Here is a 22,717-nt window from a genome sequence, read left to right as displayed (position 1 = left end):
AAGGAACTTGGTCTAATTTAGCTGCTTTCTCTAATGCTATATCCATTTCCTCATATAGTAAATCCAGGACTGTGATATTAAAGTACAAATGAAATGTTTCTACTGTCATTTCTTTACAGATGTTTTATCTGTTGCGCTCCTTCCAATTTTATCCTTAAATGCCCTCAGAGAATTCTTTAAACTTGTTTTCTCCTGTACTTAATTTTTGCTGCTTTATGAGGTGATATTGATCATGATTTTCTACAATTTGCCTTTAAGTTTATATTTTAAACTGGTGCTGTTCTTGGTTGGTATCTCTATTTGGCAAGGAGATCAAGTGTTTACTAGCTCTTTTGGCTCTTCTTCCTTATGGTAATTGATTTATATTGTTAAAATTTCCTTAGGAAATTGTTAGAATCTGTGTCATTATCTGTTCATTAATTTTCCATTTTTCAGTACCAATAGCCTATTTAAATAGGTCAAGTTGGAGTTGTTTAATTATATATCATATCTTTTTCTCATTTCTATTCTTCCTTCTTTATCTAATTTTTTGCTCTAACAAGTAAGTGGTCTATTCAGAATGACTCCCACTTCAATAAAGGTTCATTTTCTATATGTAAAATATAATTTAATTTTTTGTTATTGCACGTATTCAGCACAATCAGCACCTACCAACTCTGTTCCCTCCAGAACAAATTATAATAGTTTTTATTAAGTGGTTTTTATTTATTAAGTGCCTACTACATGCCAAGCACTGTGCTAAGAACTGGGGATACAAAAAAGAATAAGGTACAAGATAGTCCTTGACTTCCTGGAGTTCACAATCTAATGGGTGAAGACAAAAAGGAAGCTGAAAAGCAGGAGGGGGTGGGGGGGGCAGGAAGAGACAGTAGTACCAAGTGTTGGGCCATAAGGAAGTCCAGAGAAGTATGTATGGCCAAGTGGGAAATGAGATGGCTAGTCTGAGTAATGTCCTTAAATGGAGGTTTTCTGAGGGGCTCTCCACTCTATACCCTCTACTTTCTCTAATCAGAGGGATTGAGGAGCCATAGGGGTAAGAGGTACTGAAGCAGTGTGAGTTGCAGGGTTGATGTAATCTTGCAGGATGATGTAGTGCCAATGCAATATTTACAGCACCCATGATCACAATAAAGACCGTGACTATAAATATCCCACAATGGTCAATTGCAAAATATACTAAATTCTCCATATAGAGGACAGAACTGAAACATTTATTTAGATACCAGAAAATCGAATTCCAAAACCAATAAGCCGATTCCATCACAGTTTCAAAGATATTAAGAAGCCATAATAACACTGAGAGGCATAGCATCTTTTAGCCTTCCCACAAAACAATACAAGATCAACATTGACTCACAAACCTCTCTATCTCCTTGCCTGAGCACCTCTCTCTCCCACTGTCTTGCTAGCTCTGGACCAGCTTCCTGTAGGCTCTGCTTCCCTTCAGCAAACTCCTCCCACCACAGGCTCCATGTGATTACATTCAGTCTACTAGGGGGCAGACTTTACTTTCAAAGCAGGGAAGGTCTTCAAATTACCCCCTAGGTCTATTAAGGGGCAGGGAAGATCTTCAAATTCCCATTTCCATTACAGATGATAAAGCAGATAAACATGAGGCTCTATGTAGCCTAGAGGATTTTGGCCTCTCTCAATCATAATTTAAACATCTTTTTTGCCACTCTCTTATATGCCTACCTTTGCATTAAAATTATTAAGTATCAAAGAATGTGTTGATTTAATTTGGAGGACTTTACCTAGTTCTTCATAGAATTTCTCTACTTCATAATCTTTTTAAGGACATGTAAGTACATAAGTTGCTATTATTTTCATAGTAATGTTTTGCCAATGTGTATTACAAACCCTACAATAGGAGATAATCAAATATCTCATGAAATTACATTATTTGTTGCCTCTACATGGAATAAACCAATTTCACCAACTCTCATTTTCTTTTCTAAAGTGAATCTGAGTTGTCTTTCTCTTTAGTTGCAACTAACTTTTTGTCTTCTGGTTTCATGGATGGTGAAAACATCAAAATTAACATCATTTCATTTCCTCCAGTAGTATGTTAATTGTTCGCTGAACAAGTAAGTATTTCACATTTTAGAGGACCAACAGTTAAGTTAATGGTTACATACAGCAGAAATATTGTGATTCTTAGCACCCTTTGCCCCGCTTTGCACCATAATGCCACAGTCACTGGGAAAACAAAACAAAACAGGAGGAAGTAGCTACATAGAAATGAAGGTCATTTTATATTTTTCCTTGGATCATGGGATGTCAGGGTCAAAGAATTTGGATAAGCTGTAACTCATAAGTTTTATCCTAGTAAACTACCATAAATAGTTTCCAAGTTGTAGATATGATCCTTGTTAAATAATGTAGGGTGTTTTTTTTTTCTCCATCTTGCATTAAGCCCTATTAAGACACCAGATGGTACAGAAAGATTACATTATAGTCTAAGATTAAGGGTCTAGTGAGAGGTGACCTCTGTAATATTTTTAATTTTTTAAATGAAACAAAATATAATCTTTTCTGAAAGAAAAATTGTAACCTAATATTATTTTTTCCTGTCAAGTACTTAGATCTTTAAGTAGATGAGGCAATACGTAAAGAACCTGAAGTAAACACTAAGAGATTTTAAACTAGTACATAAGTAAAATCTGTTTTTATCCTCTAGCTATTTAGGAGCTTGACACAGATTCTTTCACATTCAGGCTTAAGTGTTTAGATTTGTAAGGTCTCATGTATTATGCCTACACTTGTTCTATGTAAATGAGATAATTTTTTGTTTGAAAACAGTTAAAATTTGAAGTGCAAAAAAGATAAGTCAATGTATAAAATCAGAGAAAAATACCTGTTCAGGGCTCAGGATTATTTACTGTAGGGTTTAAGTGCTTGAAACATACATGAAAATGGTTGGGGGGAAGGGGGTAAATGTTTTAAACAAATTAGTTACAGTAAATCTGTACATTAAAAATTCCCAACATCACATAATTTAAAGGTGTTCAGACATGATCATTTGTCATAAGTAAGCATTGTCCAGATGGTAACATGTCTCCTGATCTACTGTTATACTCTTGTATGATACTGAACTATTCCCATCTAAAATGAGTAATTCCTATACTTGTTGGTACACTACTGTCAGAATCACCAAATAGGCTGGGGAAGTAAAAAATTATTTGATTGGCCACATTTATAGAAATTACTTCCAAAATTATTCTGAGTAAAATTAATTCCATTTTGTCTAAGTAAATAAATTGCAATCACTACATATCTTTGAATAACCAACATTTATATTTTAAAGAATTCATTACGGTATCATAATAGTCTCCTTTTAAGGCTTTTAATGTAAAATTAAAAAAAATAAATGGTATCAATGCTTTGCTAATATATTTATGGCTAGCAATATGTAAAATTGGTTTAAGGTAACTCTAATCTCTATGAATGTCAGACAACCCAATAATCCTATTAAATTAGTAATCTTCCTCCTTGGGAAGTTTCCAGTACAACATGAAAGTAAAAAAAGAAATGGTTTATGACATATAATATGATGTCTAACATGCATCTGGTTTCAGGGATAGGGAATTTGCAGCTTTGAGGCCACATGTGGCCTTCTAGGTTCTTGGGTGCAGCTTTTTGACTGAGTACAAGTTTTATAGAACAAATCCTTTTATTAAGGGGATTTGTTCAGTGAAATTTGGATTCAGTCAAAGGGTCACACTTGAGTACCTAGAAGGCCACATGTGGCTTTAAGACCATAGGTTCCCCACCCCTGGTTTGTTGCTTAGTAACTTAAAGAATGATGCTAATCTAAAGTGTCTCATTAAGTTTTCATATTTATGCATGCATTCATTAAATTAATGTTTACTTAGAGTTTACTATTGTCAAAATGCTTAACATCATGGGTGATATAAAAAAATGGAGGAGTTTATGATCTAGTTAAGTTTACAGTCTAGTAGATCTAAGCTACACCATAGATTTATATATTTAATGATATTAATAAAATAATGAAACTAAATAATTAAATTTAATGATAGGAATATAACTTCCATGCTTGTCTGTCTTATAAAATTTCTTCTCCTTATTGTATATATTTTAAAATTATTTCATTGTTCATTTCTTTCTTTTTTTCCTATCATTATCTACCAACTCTTCCCCACTCCCAAATAAAGGTCAGTCAGTCAAGTAAATCAAATCTTCAGCTTGGTTACATCTGGAAGTAGCTCACTCTAGAACTCTAGTTCATCACCTCTCTACCAAGAGACAGGAATAGGTTTCATCACTAGTCTTCTGAAATCATGATTGCTCACTACATTGATTAGAGTTAAATATTTCAAAGTTGTTTTTCTTTTTACTATCATAGTCAATGCATAAATTTTACTCCTGGTTTTGGTCATTTCAGTATATATCAGTTCACTTAAGGCTTTCCTAGGTTTTTCTGAATTAATCTAGTTTGTCATTTCTTATAGAACAATGTTCCATTATACTCACATATCAAAATTTATCTAGTTATTCCTTAATATTAAAATATAAACTTTCCCCCAGTTATTTGTTAAAACAAAAATCAGTACAATAAATTTTTTTTTTTACATATACCACCTTGACCTCTATTTTTTACCTCTTTAGGGTAATAGGATATGCACAGAATAGTGACTTTTAGAGTATCATCCCACCTTGCTATTCAGAATAGTTTGACCATTTTATAGCCTCACCAACAATGAATTAGGGTGCCTGTTCTACCATTATGCTACCTAACAAATGCTATTTTCCTGTTTTGTCATTTTTGCCACTCTTGTGAGTATAAGATTGAAAGAGTTGTATAAAACTGCGTTTAAAATCTCTCATTTAGAGCTAGATGGAACCTTGGAAGTCTACTAATCCAATCCCTTTTCACAATTGGGGAAATTGCTTTTATTGTTGACATTAAGCATTTTTTTCATTTGAAAACAGCCTGTTTATATACTTTGACCAATTATCTACTGACCTATTCAGAAAAGGCTCTCATTCTCCTTACTTGTAATTTTTTTCTACAGATCTTGGATATCAGATGTTTATCAGAGAAATTTGTTACAAATATTTTACCGGTTAATTGTTTCTCTTCTAATCATGTGTCCTTGTAAAAAAGCTTTTCAATTTTATAAACATAAAATTGTCCATTTTGTATTTTATAATGATCTCCATCCTCTGGTTTTGCTAACTATTCTCCTCCTATCCATAGTTATGAGAGCTTTCTCCTCCTCTTCTTCTCTAATTTGTTTATACACACACACACACACACATATGTAGGTATATAGTATTTAGAACAGATATCTATTTGAAGCTCGTGGTACATGGTATGAGATACTGGTCTAAATCTAATCTCTGCCAGGATGCTTTCTCGTTTTTCCCAGAAATTTTTGTGGAATACAGAATTCTTATCTCAGGAGTTGGAATCCTTGAACTCACTGTACACTATGTTAAAGATATTTAATTGCTCCTGGGTCTTGCTTTTCTATGGACAGCTAGGTGATACAGTGGATAAAGTGCCAGGTCTGGAGTTAGGAAGACCTGAGTTCAAATTCGGCCTCAGACAGTTCCTAGTTGTGTGACCCTGGCAAGTCACTTAACCCTGTTTGTCTCAGCTTCCTCATCTATGAAATGAGCAGGAGAAGGAAACTGAAAACCACTCACAAAAAGTTGGACATGCCTGAAACAACTCAACAACTTACTTTCCTAGTCTGTTATGCTGAGTAATTTTTTCATTTTCTTATATGCTCTTCCACTTTATTTTTTCTACTTAATAGTATTTTATTTTTTCCCCAATTACATATTAAGACAACTTTTAGCATTCATTTTTTAGATTTTGAGTTCCAAATCTTTCTCCCTTCCTTCTTCCCTTCCCCTCTTCCTAAAATGGTAGGTAATTTGATATAGGTTATATACATGCTATCACCTAAAACACATTTCCAATATTCGTCATAGTTGTGAAAGAAGAAATAGATCAAAAAGAAAAATACTATGAAAAAGAATGAAGTACGTGAAAAAAAATAAGCTTAGATCTGCATTCTGAGCCCATCAATTCTTTTTTCTGAATGTGAATAGCATTTTCTATCATGAGTCCTTTGTACTTATCTTACATCATTGTGTTGCTAAGAAGAGCTGAGTCATTAATAGTTTATCATCACACAATATTGATGATATTGTTACAATATTTTCTTGGTTCTGCTCCTTTCACTCTGCATCAGTTCATATAAGTCTTTCCAGGTTTTTCTGAAATCTGCCTATTCATCATTTCTTATTGCACAACAGTATTTGATTACATTCCTATACCATAGCTTGTTCATCCATTCCCCAGTTGATGGGTATTCCCTTAATTTCTAGTATTCTGCCACCATGAAAAGGGTGGCTATTGTTATTTTTCAAACATGTGGGTCCTTTTCCCTTTTTTCATGATCCCCCTGGGATACAGATCTAGTAGTGGTATTGCTGGATCAAAGGGTATGTGCAATTTGGTTGTCCTTTGGGTATAGTTCCAAATTGCTCTCCAGAATGGTTGGATCAGTTCACAACTCCACCAGAAGTACACTAGTGTCCCAATTTTCCTACATCCTCTCCAATATGTATCATTTTTTTTGTCATATTAGATGATCTGAGGTGTGAGGTGGTACTTCAGAGTTGTTTTTATTTGCATTTCTCTAATCAAAAGTGAGTTAGAGCACTTCTTCATATGCCTATAGATGGCTTTGATTTCTTCATTGGAAAACTGCCTTTTCATACACTTTGACCATTTATCAATTGGGAAATGGCTTGTATTCTTATAAATTTGATTCAGTTCTTTATATATTTGGGAAATAAGGCCTTTATCAGACATTTGATTGTTTCCCAGCTTTCTGCTTTCCTTCCAATCTCAGTTCCATTGGTTTTGTTTGTACGAAAGTTTTTTAATTTAACATCATCAAAATTATCTGTTTTATATTTCTTAATGCTCTCTATCTCATTTGGTCAAGAACCTGTATATCACTTACCTCCTTTAAGGATTTGGATGCTATACCACTTAGTGCATATATTTTTGGTGTTGATATTATTACTTCATCATCTATTGTACCTTTCAGCAAGATGTAATGTCCTTCCTTATCTTTTTTAATTAGGTCTATTTTTGCTTTTACTTTGTCTGAGATCAGGATTTCTACCCCTGTTTTTTTTTTAACTTCAGCTGAAACTGAAAAAAAGCTCCAACCCCTTACCTTTACTCTGTGTGTGTCTCTCTGCTTCAAATATGTTTCTTGTAAACAACATATTATAGGATTCTGATTTTTCAACCATTCTGCTACCCATTTCTTTTTTATGAGATTTCATCATATTCACATTCACAATTATGATTAATATGTATTTCCCTCCGTTCTATTTTTCTTCCCATTTGTCTTCTCTCTCATCTCACCTTTTTCCTTCTTCACAGCATTTTGCTTCTGTCTACCACCTCTCCTTTCTTCTGTCACTTCCCCCCTGCTCCTACCTTTACTTCATCTCCTCCTCTCCTATTTCCCTATCAGATAACATAGATTTATATATTGAATTGATTGTGTATATTATTCCCTCTTCAAACCAATATTGATGAGAATAATTACAAGCAATGTCCATCATCCACCGTACCATCTTTCCTTCCACTGTAACAGATTTTTAGGCCCTCTTCACGTGAGATAATTTATCCCATTCTACCTCTCACTTCCTTCTACACCCAGCACACTCCTGTTTCTCATCCCTTCATTTTTTATGTCATTCCCTCTAATTCACCTTATACCCATATCCTCTGCCTATGCATATTCCTTTTGAATGTACTATTAGTGGTATGATTTTTAAGAATTACAAGTATCATCTTCCCATGCAGAGACATAAAGAGTTCAACTCCATTGAATCCATTATGTTTTCTTTTCCCTTTTTCCTTTTTTCTCCTTCTCTTGGGTCTTGATATCAGAGATAAAATTTTTTTTGTTCAATTCTGGTCTTCTTCCTATAAAAGCTTGAAATCCTTCTATTTCATTGAATAACCATTCCCCCCCCCCCCCGGAGTATTATGCTTAATTTAACCAGGTAGATGATTCTTGGTTGTGGCCCTAGCTAACTTTGCCTTCTAGAATATCATGTTCCATGATCTCTGATCCTTTAATGTGGCAGCTGCTAAGTCCTGTGTAATCCTGAATGTGGCTTCCTGATACTTGAATTGTATTTTTTTTTCCTGTCCACTTGCAGTACTTTTTCCTTGTCCTTATAATTCTGTGATTTAGCTAAAATGTTCCCTGGAGTTTCTATTTTAGGATCTCTTTCCTGAAGTTCTGAGCTAGGGGTGCTAGTGTCAGTGTCTGGAATGTGCTAAGGGCAGTGGGGGTGTTTCTGTGTTTCTCTGGTGCTGCACTGAAGCATGTGCAGGTCTGACAGCCGGATGATGCTTGCTGGTCTGAGATCACACTGGAGCATGTGGTGATTTTTGGAGCTAGAGTCTGCTGGTTCCCCTCACCATGCCAAGGCACATGGAGGATGCTGGTGTTGTCATTTGCCTGCTTTACCACACTAGGGCTCAGGATCTCCCCCTGGTTTGCTGAGGTGGGTCTTGCTGGGATGCTTCCTGTTTTAGACTGTGTTCCCCTTTTACCTGAGGGAGACAGACCTTTCTTGCTGATCTTTCAAGTTTCTTGGGCTCAAAGATTGTTTCACCCCGTCTTTTTGCTGGTTCTGCTGTTCCAGAATTTATTTTGAGGTGGTATTTTTATGGTTGTTTGGAGGTAAATAAAGGATAGTTACAGAAATTTACTGCTTGCTCTACCATCTTGACTCCTGGAAGTCTGCTCAACTTTTCCATTAAAGAAAAAAGCGATACCAAATGGTTTTGCTGATTATTGTTTTGCAGTAAAGTTTGATATCTAGTCAGTCTACGTCTCCTTCCTTCCTACTTCCCCCCATTATTTCCTCTGAGATTCTTCACTCCCTCACCCCCAAAGAATTTATTATTACTCTGTCTAATTCTTTAAAGAAATCATTTGGTTGTCCGGAATGTCAACAAATTTGTTAATTAATTTTGGTGGTATTATAATTTTAATTACATTAGCACAACTCAACCATGAGCAGTTAACTTCACTCCCATTACTTATGTCTTCTTTTATTTCTGTAAAGAGCATTTTGGGATGGCTAGGTGGTGCATTGAATAGAGCACCAGCCTTGGAGTCAGGAGGACCAGAGTTCAAATCTGGCCTCAGACACTTAATACTTACTAGCCATGTGACCTTGGGCAAGTCACTTAACCCCAATTACTCTGCTTTCACCCTTCCAAAAAAACAAAAAACTAAAAAAAAAATTTTTTTGAAGGGGCTGCTAGGTGGCGCAGTAAATTGAGTACTGGCCCTGGAGTCAGGAGGATCTGAGTTCAAGTCCAGCCTCAGACACTTAACACACACACAAAAAAACTAGCCATGTGACCTTGGGCAAGTCACTTAACCCCAATTGCCCTCCCTTCCTCTCCCCCCCCAAAAAAGAGTATTTTGTACTTATATTCCTTTAAGTCCTGGATATATTTTGATTGGTAGATCTGCAGATATTTTATAAATTCTGTAGCTGTTTTGACAAGAATTTCTTTTTTAATGTCTCCATTCTGTGTTTTCTTAGTAATATGAATAAGGCTAATAGTCTTTTTCAGATTTATTTCATCTTGCTAATTTATTGAATTTACTATTTAAATAAATTTTAGTATAATCTCTAGGATTCTATAAACCACCATAACACCTACAAAAGGTGACGTTTTCATTTCTATTTTTTACCTATGCTCATTTCTTCACTTTTTTCTTTTCTTATTGCAATAATTAGCATTTCTATAACTATATTAAATAATAATGGTTATTAGTTATCCTTACTTCATTCTTGTTGGAAAGGCCTTAAATTTTTCTCCATTATAGAGAATGCTAATTTTTCATGTTTGATATTATTTGTCTAAATAAGAAAAGGTAAATTTATTTCTGTGATTTTTATTGTTTTTAACATAAACGAATGCTATATTTGTCAAAAGTTCTTTTCTTGCATCTACTGAAATACTTGAGTGTTTTTGAAATTATCTTTGTTATTAATGTTGTTAATTGTTATAATTTTCTTGATATTTAACCAACCCTTCATTTCTGGCTCCAATCCAACTTGGTCATGGTGTGTAACATTTTAAATATATCACAATCAACTCATTAATTTTTATTCCAGTTTTGCATTTTTATTTACTAGTTATTGGTCAATAGTTTTATTTTTTCTTTTCTATTTCTTCCATATTAGAATGTCAGAACCATATTTGACTTACAGAAGAAATTTATTAAGATTCCTTTTTTGTCTATTTTTCCAAACAATTTATGTAATATTTAGAATGAGTTGTTCTTTAAATAGAACTCTCTTGTAAATTCATTTGGGCCTGAGAGATTTTTCTTTGGGAGTTAATTTATGTTTTATTCAATTTCTTTTTCTAAGATTGAGCTTTTTAAAATTCTTTCATGTTGTATTAATCTGATTATATTTTTGTAACTAACCACTTCATTTAAATTATTCTTTGATCTCTACATTCATTAGAACTATGTTATTTGGTCTTCATTTAATTCTAAATCTTTTCCACAAATACTCATTATAATTTTAATTATGTTGAGGTCAGTAAAAGATTTTCTGACTATTTCTCCATTTAGGTATGCCAAAGATAAAAATGACAATCTCTCCCTTCAAGAGGCAGGTAGGTGTCACCTTAGATAAGAGTACTGGAGTTCAAGTCAGGAAGACCTGGATTTGAATCCTGTCTCAGACACCTACTAGCTGTGTGAGCCTGGGAAAGTCACTCAATCAATATCTACTACAGTTTCATTATATGTAAAATGGAAATAATAATAGCACCTACTTTACAGTGTTGTTGTGAAGATCAACTGAGATTACATGGTAATGCATTTTGCAAACTTTAAAGGGCTATACAAATGCTAGCTATAATTACTATTACATAATAGAAAAAAAATCACTTCTATGTTTTACATCATTATTTCTGTAGGAAGATATACTCCCATTTGAGGGTGGAGGAAATATGGATAGGGGATTTGACCTCAAAAGATAACATTTTGGGGTGGCTAGGTGGCGCAGTGAATAGAGAACTGGCCCTGGAGTCAAGAGGACCTGAGTTCAAATGTGACCTTGGACACTTAACATTTACTAGCCATGTGACCGTGGGCAAGTCATTTAACCCCAATTGCCCAGCCTTCCCCGCTCCAAAAAACCAAAAAATTTAAAAAAGATAAAACTTTACAGCAAAACAGTAACTTTCCAATAAAATGCAAGCAACACACTGAGTTATCCAAATAACTTCATCAAAAATATGAATACTAGGTATTTCAGTAACTGCCAGTAAAATATTGTCGGGGGTAGGGAGGAGGATGACAGAACAGGTGCATTTTATGATTGTTGTTTTGAACAATACCTCTCCCCCAAAATTCTCCACTTCTGTCCCTTTCATTTAAGAATTTCTTTTAAAATGTTTTTTGTTGAAGTATTTATGTTTTGGGGAAAACACAGTCTTGGGCACAAATGTTGACATTAAAGGTTGACTTTTTCTCAGAAATGGAAGTAGGGGCAAGGAAGGCTCCCATTAGGATCTAATTTTCTCTCTACTGCTAGAATTACAGTGCAGAGTTCTGGTACTGCTGCAAGAAACTTCTTTCCAATGGCTACTTAAACAAGAAATAATTTATGCCTATCTGAAAATTATAATAGGAACTTATTGTTGTTTGTTCTTATTTTTACCTCAGTCCTTGAATAGACTCAGGGAGGACTGTTTGTTTAACAATGCAACTACAGGAAAGACAAGAAGCTAAAAACTGAATTGAGACAAAAGCAAGAAGACCACAAAAAAGCAAGATTACAAAGGATCTAAAGAAAGTTTTCTTTATACACTTGCCTACCAAAGGGAAGTTTATTAAATGCTCCAACATTATTCAATATGACCACAGAGACTGCTTTTGAAATGCACCTAAAAAATCATGCATTGTATAAATCAACTCCTTGATTTTATACATTTAATATTCCAAATGAGGCTGACCTATAAATTGAAACATAAAACTAAGATTACAGGGATTCCTCCCCATTGCTCTATGATAGTACTGCCCTCCACTCCCCAAACAAAGAAAACATTAAACTCGCCAAGGAAGAACCCACTTATTCTACTTATTTTGGTATAGCCCAAAGTTCTACCACCAGTGTTGGAGACAGGGTTAGGCTGTCATGTAAGTGTTTGTCTTTTTCAAACACATACTTATGTTAAGCAACATTTTTTGGTTAGGTAATAATAAAAACAAAGAAATTTCCTGCCTAATTCTATTCTAGGCCTTGTAATAACATTTTTACTAGTATAGATATAAAGATTAGTAAATAAAAAATGAAAAATTATGCTGAATCATTTCAATTTCTATAACTTTTTATTATATGTATTTTAGAGAATATGCATTGAATAGAGAGCATAAAGGACTAGACTCAAAGTGAGAAGAAGAAACTATGTTAAAGCACTGCTTCTGACCTTTACTAGCTGTGTGACCAATCAGGTCATTTAATTTCTTAATGGCTCAGACAACTCTACAACACTGTAAATTACAGATGAATTTTAAATCAGTGATAGAAGTTCCATATACCAATGAAATCACAGGTCTGGACCAAAAAATACATATAATTTATGAACAAGAATATGCCTGAATCATTTTAAACAGATTTAGTAAAGAATTTAATTATTTTATCAATATGCTTTGGGTTAGAGAATACTGGTTTGTTTTTATTTGTATGTTCTTAGTAATGACTATATAACTAGTTAGCTCATTATAGCTTATAGTTCTCTCAAGGATTACTATATTTTCTTTAGACTTTACCAGACACAAGATCTACTCATAATGCTCAAACCATACCTTTCCATCAAAACTCTATTTCCAATACTTCCAATTCTTTTCCTGACCAATATGTTCAAAGGATAATCAATGAAATTAAACACTTCTCAAGTGATAAACTCCAGGCATAAATATAGTTTTTAGTATATGCTTAGAATCATATGTACATACATATTTATGTATACATATGACTGTTTATTGAAAGGAATACAGGCTCTGTTGAAATAGAAATTTACTATAACATTAAAATGTGTTTTTCATAGCTTGCTGACTATAAATTTCAGTCTTTTATTTAAGACTATTAATGATCAATAATACTTTAAATATACTTACCCTGACTTCATTCACATCATCTGAATAATCCACACTCTGGCAAATATAGCTATATCCTGCAGCAGTTGATGCCAAAAATAGCTAGAAAAAAAGGATGTATATTTAGGTTAAAATTTTAACAGAAAAGCATATTAGTATATGTAATAATTTTAAACGTTTTTATTTAAAATATAGATAATTACTTTAAAGGATAAAGATACCAAATATTTAAATACACACACACTTAAAAGTAAAGAAAGAAGGTAAACAGACATAAAACAAACTTTTGTTCTAACTTCTAGCATGTAAAAAAGAAATGCCTCAAAGTCAGGAATACAGAGGAGAAAGTTTTAGGCTATTTTCAATAAATTCCACCCTGATAGGAAATACCAAATCATGGTGGTAAAAAGGGAAGTAAATGCGTCTAATTTATTTTTGTGTCTCCATCAGGGACTAATATACTGTTCTATATACAGTAGATGCTTAGTTTGTAGACTTTGAAGGTCAGACTCTCAGAATGCAAATGACTCATAAATTTAAATATCTGACACTCACCACTCTCCTGACCTCTCTAACTGCTGGCTAGACATTTTCATTTCAAACTCAAAATGTCCAAATAGAATTCCTTTCCCTTTCCCCCCTCCCATTTTCAACTCCTCCTCCTCCTCACTTTCCTATTTTTTGTTTAGGACACAACTACTCTTTCAGTAACTAAGCTTACAACCTAAGAACCATCCTCACTCCTTCCCTCTCACTTACTTCCCATATCCAATCAGTTGCCAAATCTTGTCAATTCTACCTCCACCACATCTCTTAATCTGTCCCATCTCTCTCTCCACTTAGGGCTACCATCCTCATTCAGACCTCTCACCAAAGGGGGCAGTTACGTGCCACAGCAGCTTGCAGTCAGGACAAATATGAGTTCAGATCTAGCCTTAGATAAGCCGTGTGGCCCTGGCTAAGTCAGTTAACCTATTTGCCTCAGTTTTCTTATTTGTGAAATAGGGACAACAATAGCAACTACCTCCCAGGGTTGTTGTGAGGCCCAAATGAGATAATGTTTATAAAGCACTTAGCACAGTGCCTGGCACATAGTGAGTGCTACATAAGTGTTACTATTATCTTTATTACACTTTTGCAATAGCTTCTGAATTGGTCTTCTTGCTTCTAGTCTCTTCCTTTACCAATCCCAAATCCTCTCAACTAGAAATTTATATTCTTTGCTCAAGGTTCAGTTCATGTATCACTTCCTAAAAGGGAGTGTTTATTAATATTAAGCATGATGTTAACAATGATTATACTCTGTGATATGAGAAGCCATAACACATAATGAACTAGAAGTAAATCACTTAAGCTTTCTGAATATTGGCTTAGTCCTTTATAAAATGAGACTGGTTAAATTAGGTGAACTCTTAAAGTTCTTCTTTCCTCCTTCTAAACTGTGATTCTATGACCATGATCCAAACTCTCCTTGATTCCTAGCCTTTTTATGCTATAACCACAACCATGTCAATTCATACAATCGTTCAATCAACAAACACTACTATGTGTTGTGTCTGGAGTCAGACAACACAAGTCAAATATGATCCCTCACTGATAAGTACTTAAAATGTAAACTTTCTTAGTATTTAATCTGTGAAAGGCTTCATATCCTATTTTATCACATTACATTAAAGCATAAATATTTGTGAGAATTGTTTTTGTTTCCATGATTAGTGACACCAATTTTAGAATACCATTATCTAAAACAATATTAAAAATCTTCATATACTACTTTATTTTTGATAGACAATAAAACTCACAAGAAATTCTGAGTACACACATTGTTTACAATTGTTTGTGCTCCCTCCACCCAAATTTCTTTGTAATTATTTTGTATCTGTTGTATATTTGAATATGATTCCCCCCCCCATAGACTGTAAGCTCATGGAGGGCAAAGATCATTTCATTTTTGTCTTTGTATCTCCAGCACCTAGCACAACAGGCTTAATAAGTGCTTGTGGAACTAGTCGACTGAATTGAAGGCAGAGAGACCAATTCTCTGAGATCCTTTTCAATTCTGAGGTTCTATGAGCCTGTGTGAACAGGAGAAAGATAAAAAAATTAAATAAAACATGTCCCTTCTTTCATGCAATTTATAATCTAATAGGGGGATGCCAACATAGGTCATCAGAATACCCAATATTATATAATTCATTAGGGATATATAAAACAAAATACTATGTAAGGTCATTATTGACTAGGTGAGATCAGGGAAGAGCTAAAAATGTCCAGGACATTAGATTAACTTTATCAGTAGATAACAATTATCTTTAGATTACAAGGAAGTAGCTATTTAGACTTTTACAGGTTAGCTTTCTCTGGCCACTGGGATTATTATATAGATACACGATAAACATACCTCTCTGAAGATAAACATATTAAGTAAAACCATTCCAAAATTATAGACAATCAACACTAAACGCATCTGGAAAGGTTCTCTGTTCTTCATCCATTTGGGTCCCAGCCACACAAAGAGGAGATAAAGAGTACTTATACATAATGTAGGCCATGGAGACTGCATGAGAGGCCAGTTTTCAACACGTTTATCTAGGAAAAGAACAAAAATTAAAAATTAGTTTAAAACTTTGTGAAATTCCATTGTTATTACAAAGTCTCAAGCTATTTTATTTAGTGAAACCAAATAAAATCATCTTGTTCCTCAGCTACAGTGATTTTTAGTAAAATACTGTATAATATTTGAAATCCACATCCTAAGAACGTGTTAAATTGGGTGTGATTTAAATATTTAAGTTTACTGAATTTTTCTCTTGCGACTTAAAAAGGATGGTAGACAACTATATTTTTAGGATTAGTTATAGATAAAGAAAGGTAAGTAGGTAAGATATTATCTAAAGGTCCATTCCAGGTCTATATCTTATAGTTTTACAGAAATTACAATTATTAAGGAATTTAGCACTTTCCAATCCCAAAGCTCAAGTTTTCTGTTCACCAAAGCCTGGGTCCCCTAGGAAAATAAGTGAATAAAAAGGTTGATTCAAATAGAGACAATCTTTTAAAAAATAGATTTTTAACAGCCTGAATTAATCCATTAGGTATAACTATCTCAGACAAAAACTGACGATGGGGCCCAGAACTGAAAAGGAATAAGAGACTGATGATTTAGAAAAATGTGTAGTTTTCAGGTATACCCACATTGCCTCCTGAAGCAGAAACCCAAGTTTTTAACAGTGGTGTTTTGTTTTTTAACTAAACTGCATGGCTGGAACTTACTGAAGATTATAGGTGACCCAAAGGGGAACAGAGAAGCAAGCAATAGGTGCAAATATACTACAACATATTACCAATAACGTGTACAAGAAGCATCACAAAGTGTATCATCTAGTACATATGATTAGAAAAAGAGGTGGGTTAATCATATGTAATAGACAATCTAAGTACTGCATTGGTACACATGAAATGTCAAAAGATCAAAATATCAACTTCCCAAACTTTTGAAAATCAAGTCAAATGAGAAAAGTGGCATAAAGCATTTTGCAAATCTTAAATAAATGGTATCTATTTATTATTATCTAAAGCAGTATTTTTAAGCCTTTTTTTCCAATCATGGACCCATCTGGCAATGAGTTGAAGCCTATAATGCATGAAAGGACTAGGATTATGAAAGAAACCAATTATACAATTATAAATCAAAATATATCTCTCTTCCTCTTCTCAACTAAATTTCTTGAAAAATTCTTCTACAATTGGTGCTTCCATTTCCACTCCTCACACCTGATTCTAAACCTGCCATCTGGCTTTTGATTTTATTATTCAATTGAAACTTCTATTTCCAAAGTCACTGATGATCTCTTAATGCCAAATTTAATAGCCTCTTCTCAGTCTTCATCTTTTTTTTTTGTCTCTGAAGCATTAGACATTGTTGAACATCTGGATACTCTCTTGTGTCTAGGTTTTCATGACTGCTTTTTCTTGGTTCTTCTTTGTTCCTTCTCAGTTTCTTTTGCTGGATCTCTATCCATGCCATGTCCACTAACAGTAGGTTTACTCTAAGACTCTGTCATGGGCTCTCTTCTTCTTTTTCCCTAGACTCTCTTAGTTGATGACCTCATCAGCTCTAAGAAGTTCAATAACCATATCTATGTAGATGATGCCCAGACCTATTTATTCAGTTCTAGTCTCCCTCCTGAACTCCAGTCTTACAATACCAACTACCTATTATATATTTTGAATTGATTGTCCCAGAAATATCTCAAACTCAATAGGTACAGAACAGAAGCAATTATCCAAATCTGTGACTCTTCTGAACATTCTTACTGCTTTCAAGGGCATTACCATCTTCCCAGTCACCTAAGTGAGTCAAAACCACGTGAGTCATCCTTGATTCTTTTTTTTTTATGTATTAAGAGTATCTAAGATATTTACATCCTTGATTCTTCACTCTATCGCACCCCACATACCTAATTAGTCGCTAAATCTCATAATTCACTTCTGTACCACATCTCTTACATACATCCCTTTCTCGCTACTTAACACAGCCTTTACCCCAGTTCAGCCTCCCCATTAAATTTCATTTGAAAAATTTTAATAGCTGGGGCAGTTAGGTGGTACAGTGAATAGAGCACTGACCCTGGAGTCAGGAGGACCTGAGTTCAAATCCAGCCTCAGACACTTGACACACTTACTAGCTGTGTGACTTTGGGCAAGTCACTTAACCCCAATTGCCCTGCCTTCCCCCCCTCCAAAAAAATAAAATTAAAAATTAAAAAAAATTAATAGCCTTCTAATTGGTCTCCCTTATTTGTTTCTCCTCACTCCAAACCATCCTACAAATAGGTAGAAAAGTGATTCTCCTAAATTGTAAATTTTACTAGGTCCTTTTTTCTCTTACTCAATAAAATCCAACTGTTCCTCATTATCTCCAGGATTAAATATCAAATCCTTTATTTGGGAATTAGAACTCCTCACAACCTGGCTTTCTCCTATCTTCCCAGATTCTGTTCTACAAATCAGCCATAAGAGCCTACTTGTTCTTCCTTTCACAAAACACTCCCTGTCCTGCCTTCATGCCTCTGCACTGACTATTCTGCATACCTTGAATGCTCTTCCTCTCCACTTCTAACTTTTAGAATCCCCTGGCTTTCTTTAAAGCTCATCTCAAGCATCATCTTCTACAGGAGACTTTTGCTGGTCTGCCAGATGCTAATGACATCCCCTCTAAAGTTATATTTATATAGTCTCATTAGAATATCAGATTTTTTAAGGCAGGGGCTCTTTTTGCTCTGTCTTTATATCTCCAGAGCTTAGCACAGTGACTGGCACATAGTAAGTGCTTAATAAATGCTTCCTGCTTGACTGATATAAGTTGTATATTGTCACTTTGGTCTTATGCATGTAAAAGTATTCCACAAGATATTACTTCAATTTTTTTTGGCGAGGGTGGGAGAAAACAATTGTAGTACAAATAGCATATACATTTTTTATGATTTGTGCAGAAAATTCATAACAAGAGATTATTTCTGCATTGTACCTGAAACTGAAAAAGTGAAATGGTCCTCTGATATTCTTAGTGCTGTGACATCTATTCTGGAAAACATTCTTCTTTTTTTTAATGTAATTCTTAACGTTCAAGAGGTAGCATGCCATAGTAAATAGAACCAAGAAGACCTGGATTCAAGTCTTATTTCTGACACATATTTCTAGTGAAAGATTTATGCTGTAGATTTTGTTTTGCACAAGCCAACTCTCTAAGATTATAAGTTACAGAGAATGTATCAACCTTTATTGGTAGAAAGAATTTTCTTCATTTGGGAGTTCCTTATACCATTGAAATCACAAGTTCAGTCCCTATCCTTAACGCCCAAGCCAAGTTTAAGAAAATTTGCTACTATAACAGCTTATAATTATCAATTTTGTTTAGCTTTTCTGATTTCAGTCAGTTTTCATAAAATTCATTTTTGTTATTTTTTTTACTATTTGCTATCAGGATTAGACAAAATTTTCAAGAAATGCTCAGGTTTTATTTTTGTCTTTTTTTTTATAAAAGGACTTAAGATGAGCTTAGACTCTACTTAGAAGAGATGGAAAAATGCCTAAAGCTTCCAACACCATATTAATGTTGTCCCTTTGTACAATGTAACAAGATCTCTCATTACGCCATCCTACAATATTGTATGTGGCATATTTATATACTCCTTACCAGTCAGTAATACATTGCATATTTTGGAATTTTAAAATTAAACAGGTACATGGGTCACTGCTCTAGCCCTAACATCAAGAATAATCTAACCTGTGTCTATCTTTGCTTTCCATTTCCTTTCTAAGAATAGATTTTTAGAGCTGTGAGTTCAACCTCCTCATTTTTTAGATGAGGCAACTGAAACCTCAAGAGGTTAAGGACCTTGCCTAAGATTAAAAAGGTAGTAAGATGGCCTAAATTTGAATCCAGGTCCTCAGATTGCAAATACAACCTTCTTCCTACTGTGCCACACTGTCAGATCCCAGGTGAATGCTGTGTAACCCTCAAGGTTAGCGCAGGATGAATTCTTATTCAATTTGAACTGATTACCTTCTGAGGTCCCTTACAATTCTGATATTATGTGACCTTTAAATTATAGAAAGTAAGAAAATTCCATTTCTTAGCCTTTTTAAAAAAATCTGGCCTACATGAAGTTAATTTTTAATAATGACTTAAAATTTAAGACAAGAGCACAATTTCTAATATCGGCATATTTTATTACTGAGACAGTATTTTCAAAATACATTGCAATTTAGTTCCTTAAAGTCAGAATATTTTAAACCTTCCTCTTCCCCTATACACTGTGCCTACCACAGTGCCTTACTTATAGTAGAAATTCATTTTTTGAGTGAATTAGAAATATTAACTCCTTTCAAATACTTTGAAGTATATTAATGCTGTCAATATATTAATTTAAATGGAAAATAAACCATGGGGGTGATTTGATGGTATAAAATGCAAATAGAAGATATAGACTTCAGGCAATGTTAATTAAAAGTAAAGAATCTTCTGCTGTGACTGTGTCCAAAACATAATCAAGGTGGGACCGAGATTTTTAAAAGAATAGTAAATAATAAGAGGGAGCATGAAGGTATAATAATAGTGACTTAATTTTACTATGAAAATCATATGTTTATATTCAAAATAATTTGGAGTAATCAAGATCAAAACTCTACAAATAAGTAACTAATAGAGGAATTTACACTTATGAAGATACATAATTCCCTTGTCCATTTGGGGCATTAAAATAGGTAGTTATGTGATGAAATTTCAGGAAGGAAAAAAAATAAAATAGGGGAAAAAGAGGAGAATATGTAACTCCTTATTTTTCCTATTGTTTCAGTGGTGGTGAATTTATTTTCATTGAATTTTCTTCTTCAATTATTCTGTAATTGAAATAACACAATTTAAAAAACAAAAACAATTTTTACAACATTAAAACATTAAAGATATAAACCCACAAACAACTAAAGAGCTGCCCTACATCAGAGTTGCTATGCTTTCTTATTCTTGTTTGTAAACCATAAGGCAAGGACGATTTCTTCCATGTGTTTGATACAAGTAGTAATGACACAATTTACAGACATAATAAATAATCTATGCAACAAATAGAAAAGTTCTTGATATAAAGCAAGATTCTAATTTCTGCACATATGTATTACTGACTCACTACTAGATGCAGAGTTCCAGTTGACAGCTTCCACTTCTACTTTTCCAGGCTCACTTTAATTGTTTAAAAGTTCCTCAAAACCTATCTTGTCCATTTAATAGAAAGCAAGGTGAGGAGAAATAATGCAATCCAAATTTTTAAATAAAAATATGTATTTGTAAAGTGGAGAATAAGTAAGAGTTCTGATCCTACTATGTATGATTTATAATCCTGACATCCTAACTAAAATATTCCTGAATTCTTTAAGTTTATAGAGGCTAAAAAAAAATGGACTATCATATAGGGAAGGAAAGAAGTAAGAAAAATTCAGGACAATAGTGTAGATAAAAAGAAGCAGAAAGAAAGGTTTGCCAAAAGGAAAAGAAGTGCAAGGAGGTGCTGAGACAAAGCAAAAAGAATATTCAAGTAGGATCTAACTAGGTGATCTTGGGCAAGTCACAACCTTTCTGAGATTCAGTTTCTCCCACTGTGTCAAATGAGGGTGGTTGGACTGAATTAGGGATTTTTCCAGGTCTATAATCCTATAACTGAATAGTTTGCAATTAACAGGAAAATAAATGGATAGGAGGTGAGGAAACAGGGTAAAGAAAACAGACAGTTTTAAAAGGACTATAACTCATCTTTCACATCAGTCTTTTCCACCAAATACTTGTGGCCCTCCATGGCATAGTGAAAAAAAAACAACAACCAAAAACAAACAAACAAATAACTATTTGAAGTCAAAGGAACTTGGGGTCCTAGCTCTGCCTTTTACTACCATCATAAACATAGGCAAGTCACAATGTCTTCAGTCTTAATTTCCTCATCTATAAAATGAGGTCAGAGCTTTTTGGCGCCTTCTAACTTGAAATCTATGAAACTCTCCCTTTTTGATCTCCTAAGTGCTTTGTTACAACTTTCTTATTTCCTATGCCCAGCAACATTATTGCAATCTAATCAAACCTATAAAGATTCTTTTCATACATGGCTAGCAACCTGAATTTGAAATCAAGGTAGCAAATATTTATTGAGTACCTTCTGTGAATCCAAGGGGTTCTGTATTCTATTGCCTTAAACAATATAAAAGTATGCATGCTGGTTTTCCTGCTCCATCCAGGAAAAAGCACTCAGGAATAAGTGAATTTTAAAAGCAAATACCAAATTTACCAAGCAGCATGCTAACTAAGTATTGAAGATAGAAATAGAGAAGCAAAGACAGATCACATTCTAAAAGGGAAAGATAATTCATATAGGGGAATCTGGCCTGAGAGGCATATTTTGGTTTGGAAAATTACAGGGATGGTAAGTGGAGATTTAAAGGGAGAAGAATGACATATGGATCCCTTTGTCAGGTTGTCATATACTCAATTTGTTTACCTACTCAACATTCATTCAGCATGCATGTAACTGAAAACTATGATGTTGACAGCATCATATTCTAGGTCTCCTTTCACATAATCTAAATCTAAAACATCTTACATTTCCTCCAAATTAGTGGAGCATTTTTTGTGTCATAGACCCCTTTCACAGCCTGGTGAAATCTCTGAACCTCTTTTGGAATAATGTTATTAAATATATAAGACAAGGAAAATAAGGATAATACTTTTTCCCATTCAAGTTCATGGGCCCTTTGAAATCTACTGACCCCCAAGTAGTCCTTTCACCCCAGGTAAAGAACCCCTGTTTCAATCAATAAAGAGTTCTTGAAAGCTCACCCTTTCAATCAATTGAAAGTAAGATGATCATTTCCTCCCAAATCACCATAATCTGCTTGGACATAGATTAAGTTTCATTATATAGAAACTTCTGCACACAATATCTCTATACCTCTTT

General features: G+C 33.9%; 1 protein-coding gene across 1 annotated transcript in view; it reads right to left on the bottom strand.

Annotated features, from left to right (window-relative positions):
• ELOVL4 (ELOVL fatty acid elongase 4) overlaps positions 1-22,717 on the bottom strand; it is a 55,910-nt gene that overhangs the window by 13,168 nt on the left and 20,025 nt on the right. The window contains exons 2-3 of the mRNA XM_069066965.1: positions 15,619-15,806; positions 13,239-13,319 (exon numbers count right to left, since the gene is read on the bottom strand). Coding sequence (XP_068923066.1) covers positions 13,239-13,319; positions 15,619-15,806 — 269 coding nt within the window. The remainder of the gene's footprint in view (positions 1-13,238; positions 13,320-15,618; positions 15,807-22,717) is intronic.

Source organism: Petaurus breviceps, unplaced genomic scaffold, assembly GCF_028583685.1.
Source record: "Petaurus breviceps papuanus isolate PSGF00001 unplaced genomic scaffold, PetGlider_PUasm1.0 90734, whole genome shotgun sequence".
In the NCBI taxonomy this organism is placed as follows: domain Eukaryota; kingdom Metazoa; phylum Chordata; class Mammalia; order Diprotodontia; family Petauridae; genus Petaurus; species Petaurus breviceps.
This window is presented reverse-complemented; position numbering and strand designations above follow the sequence as displayed.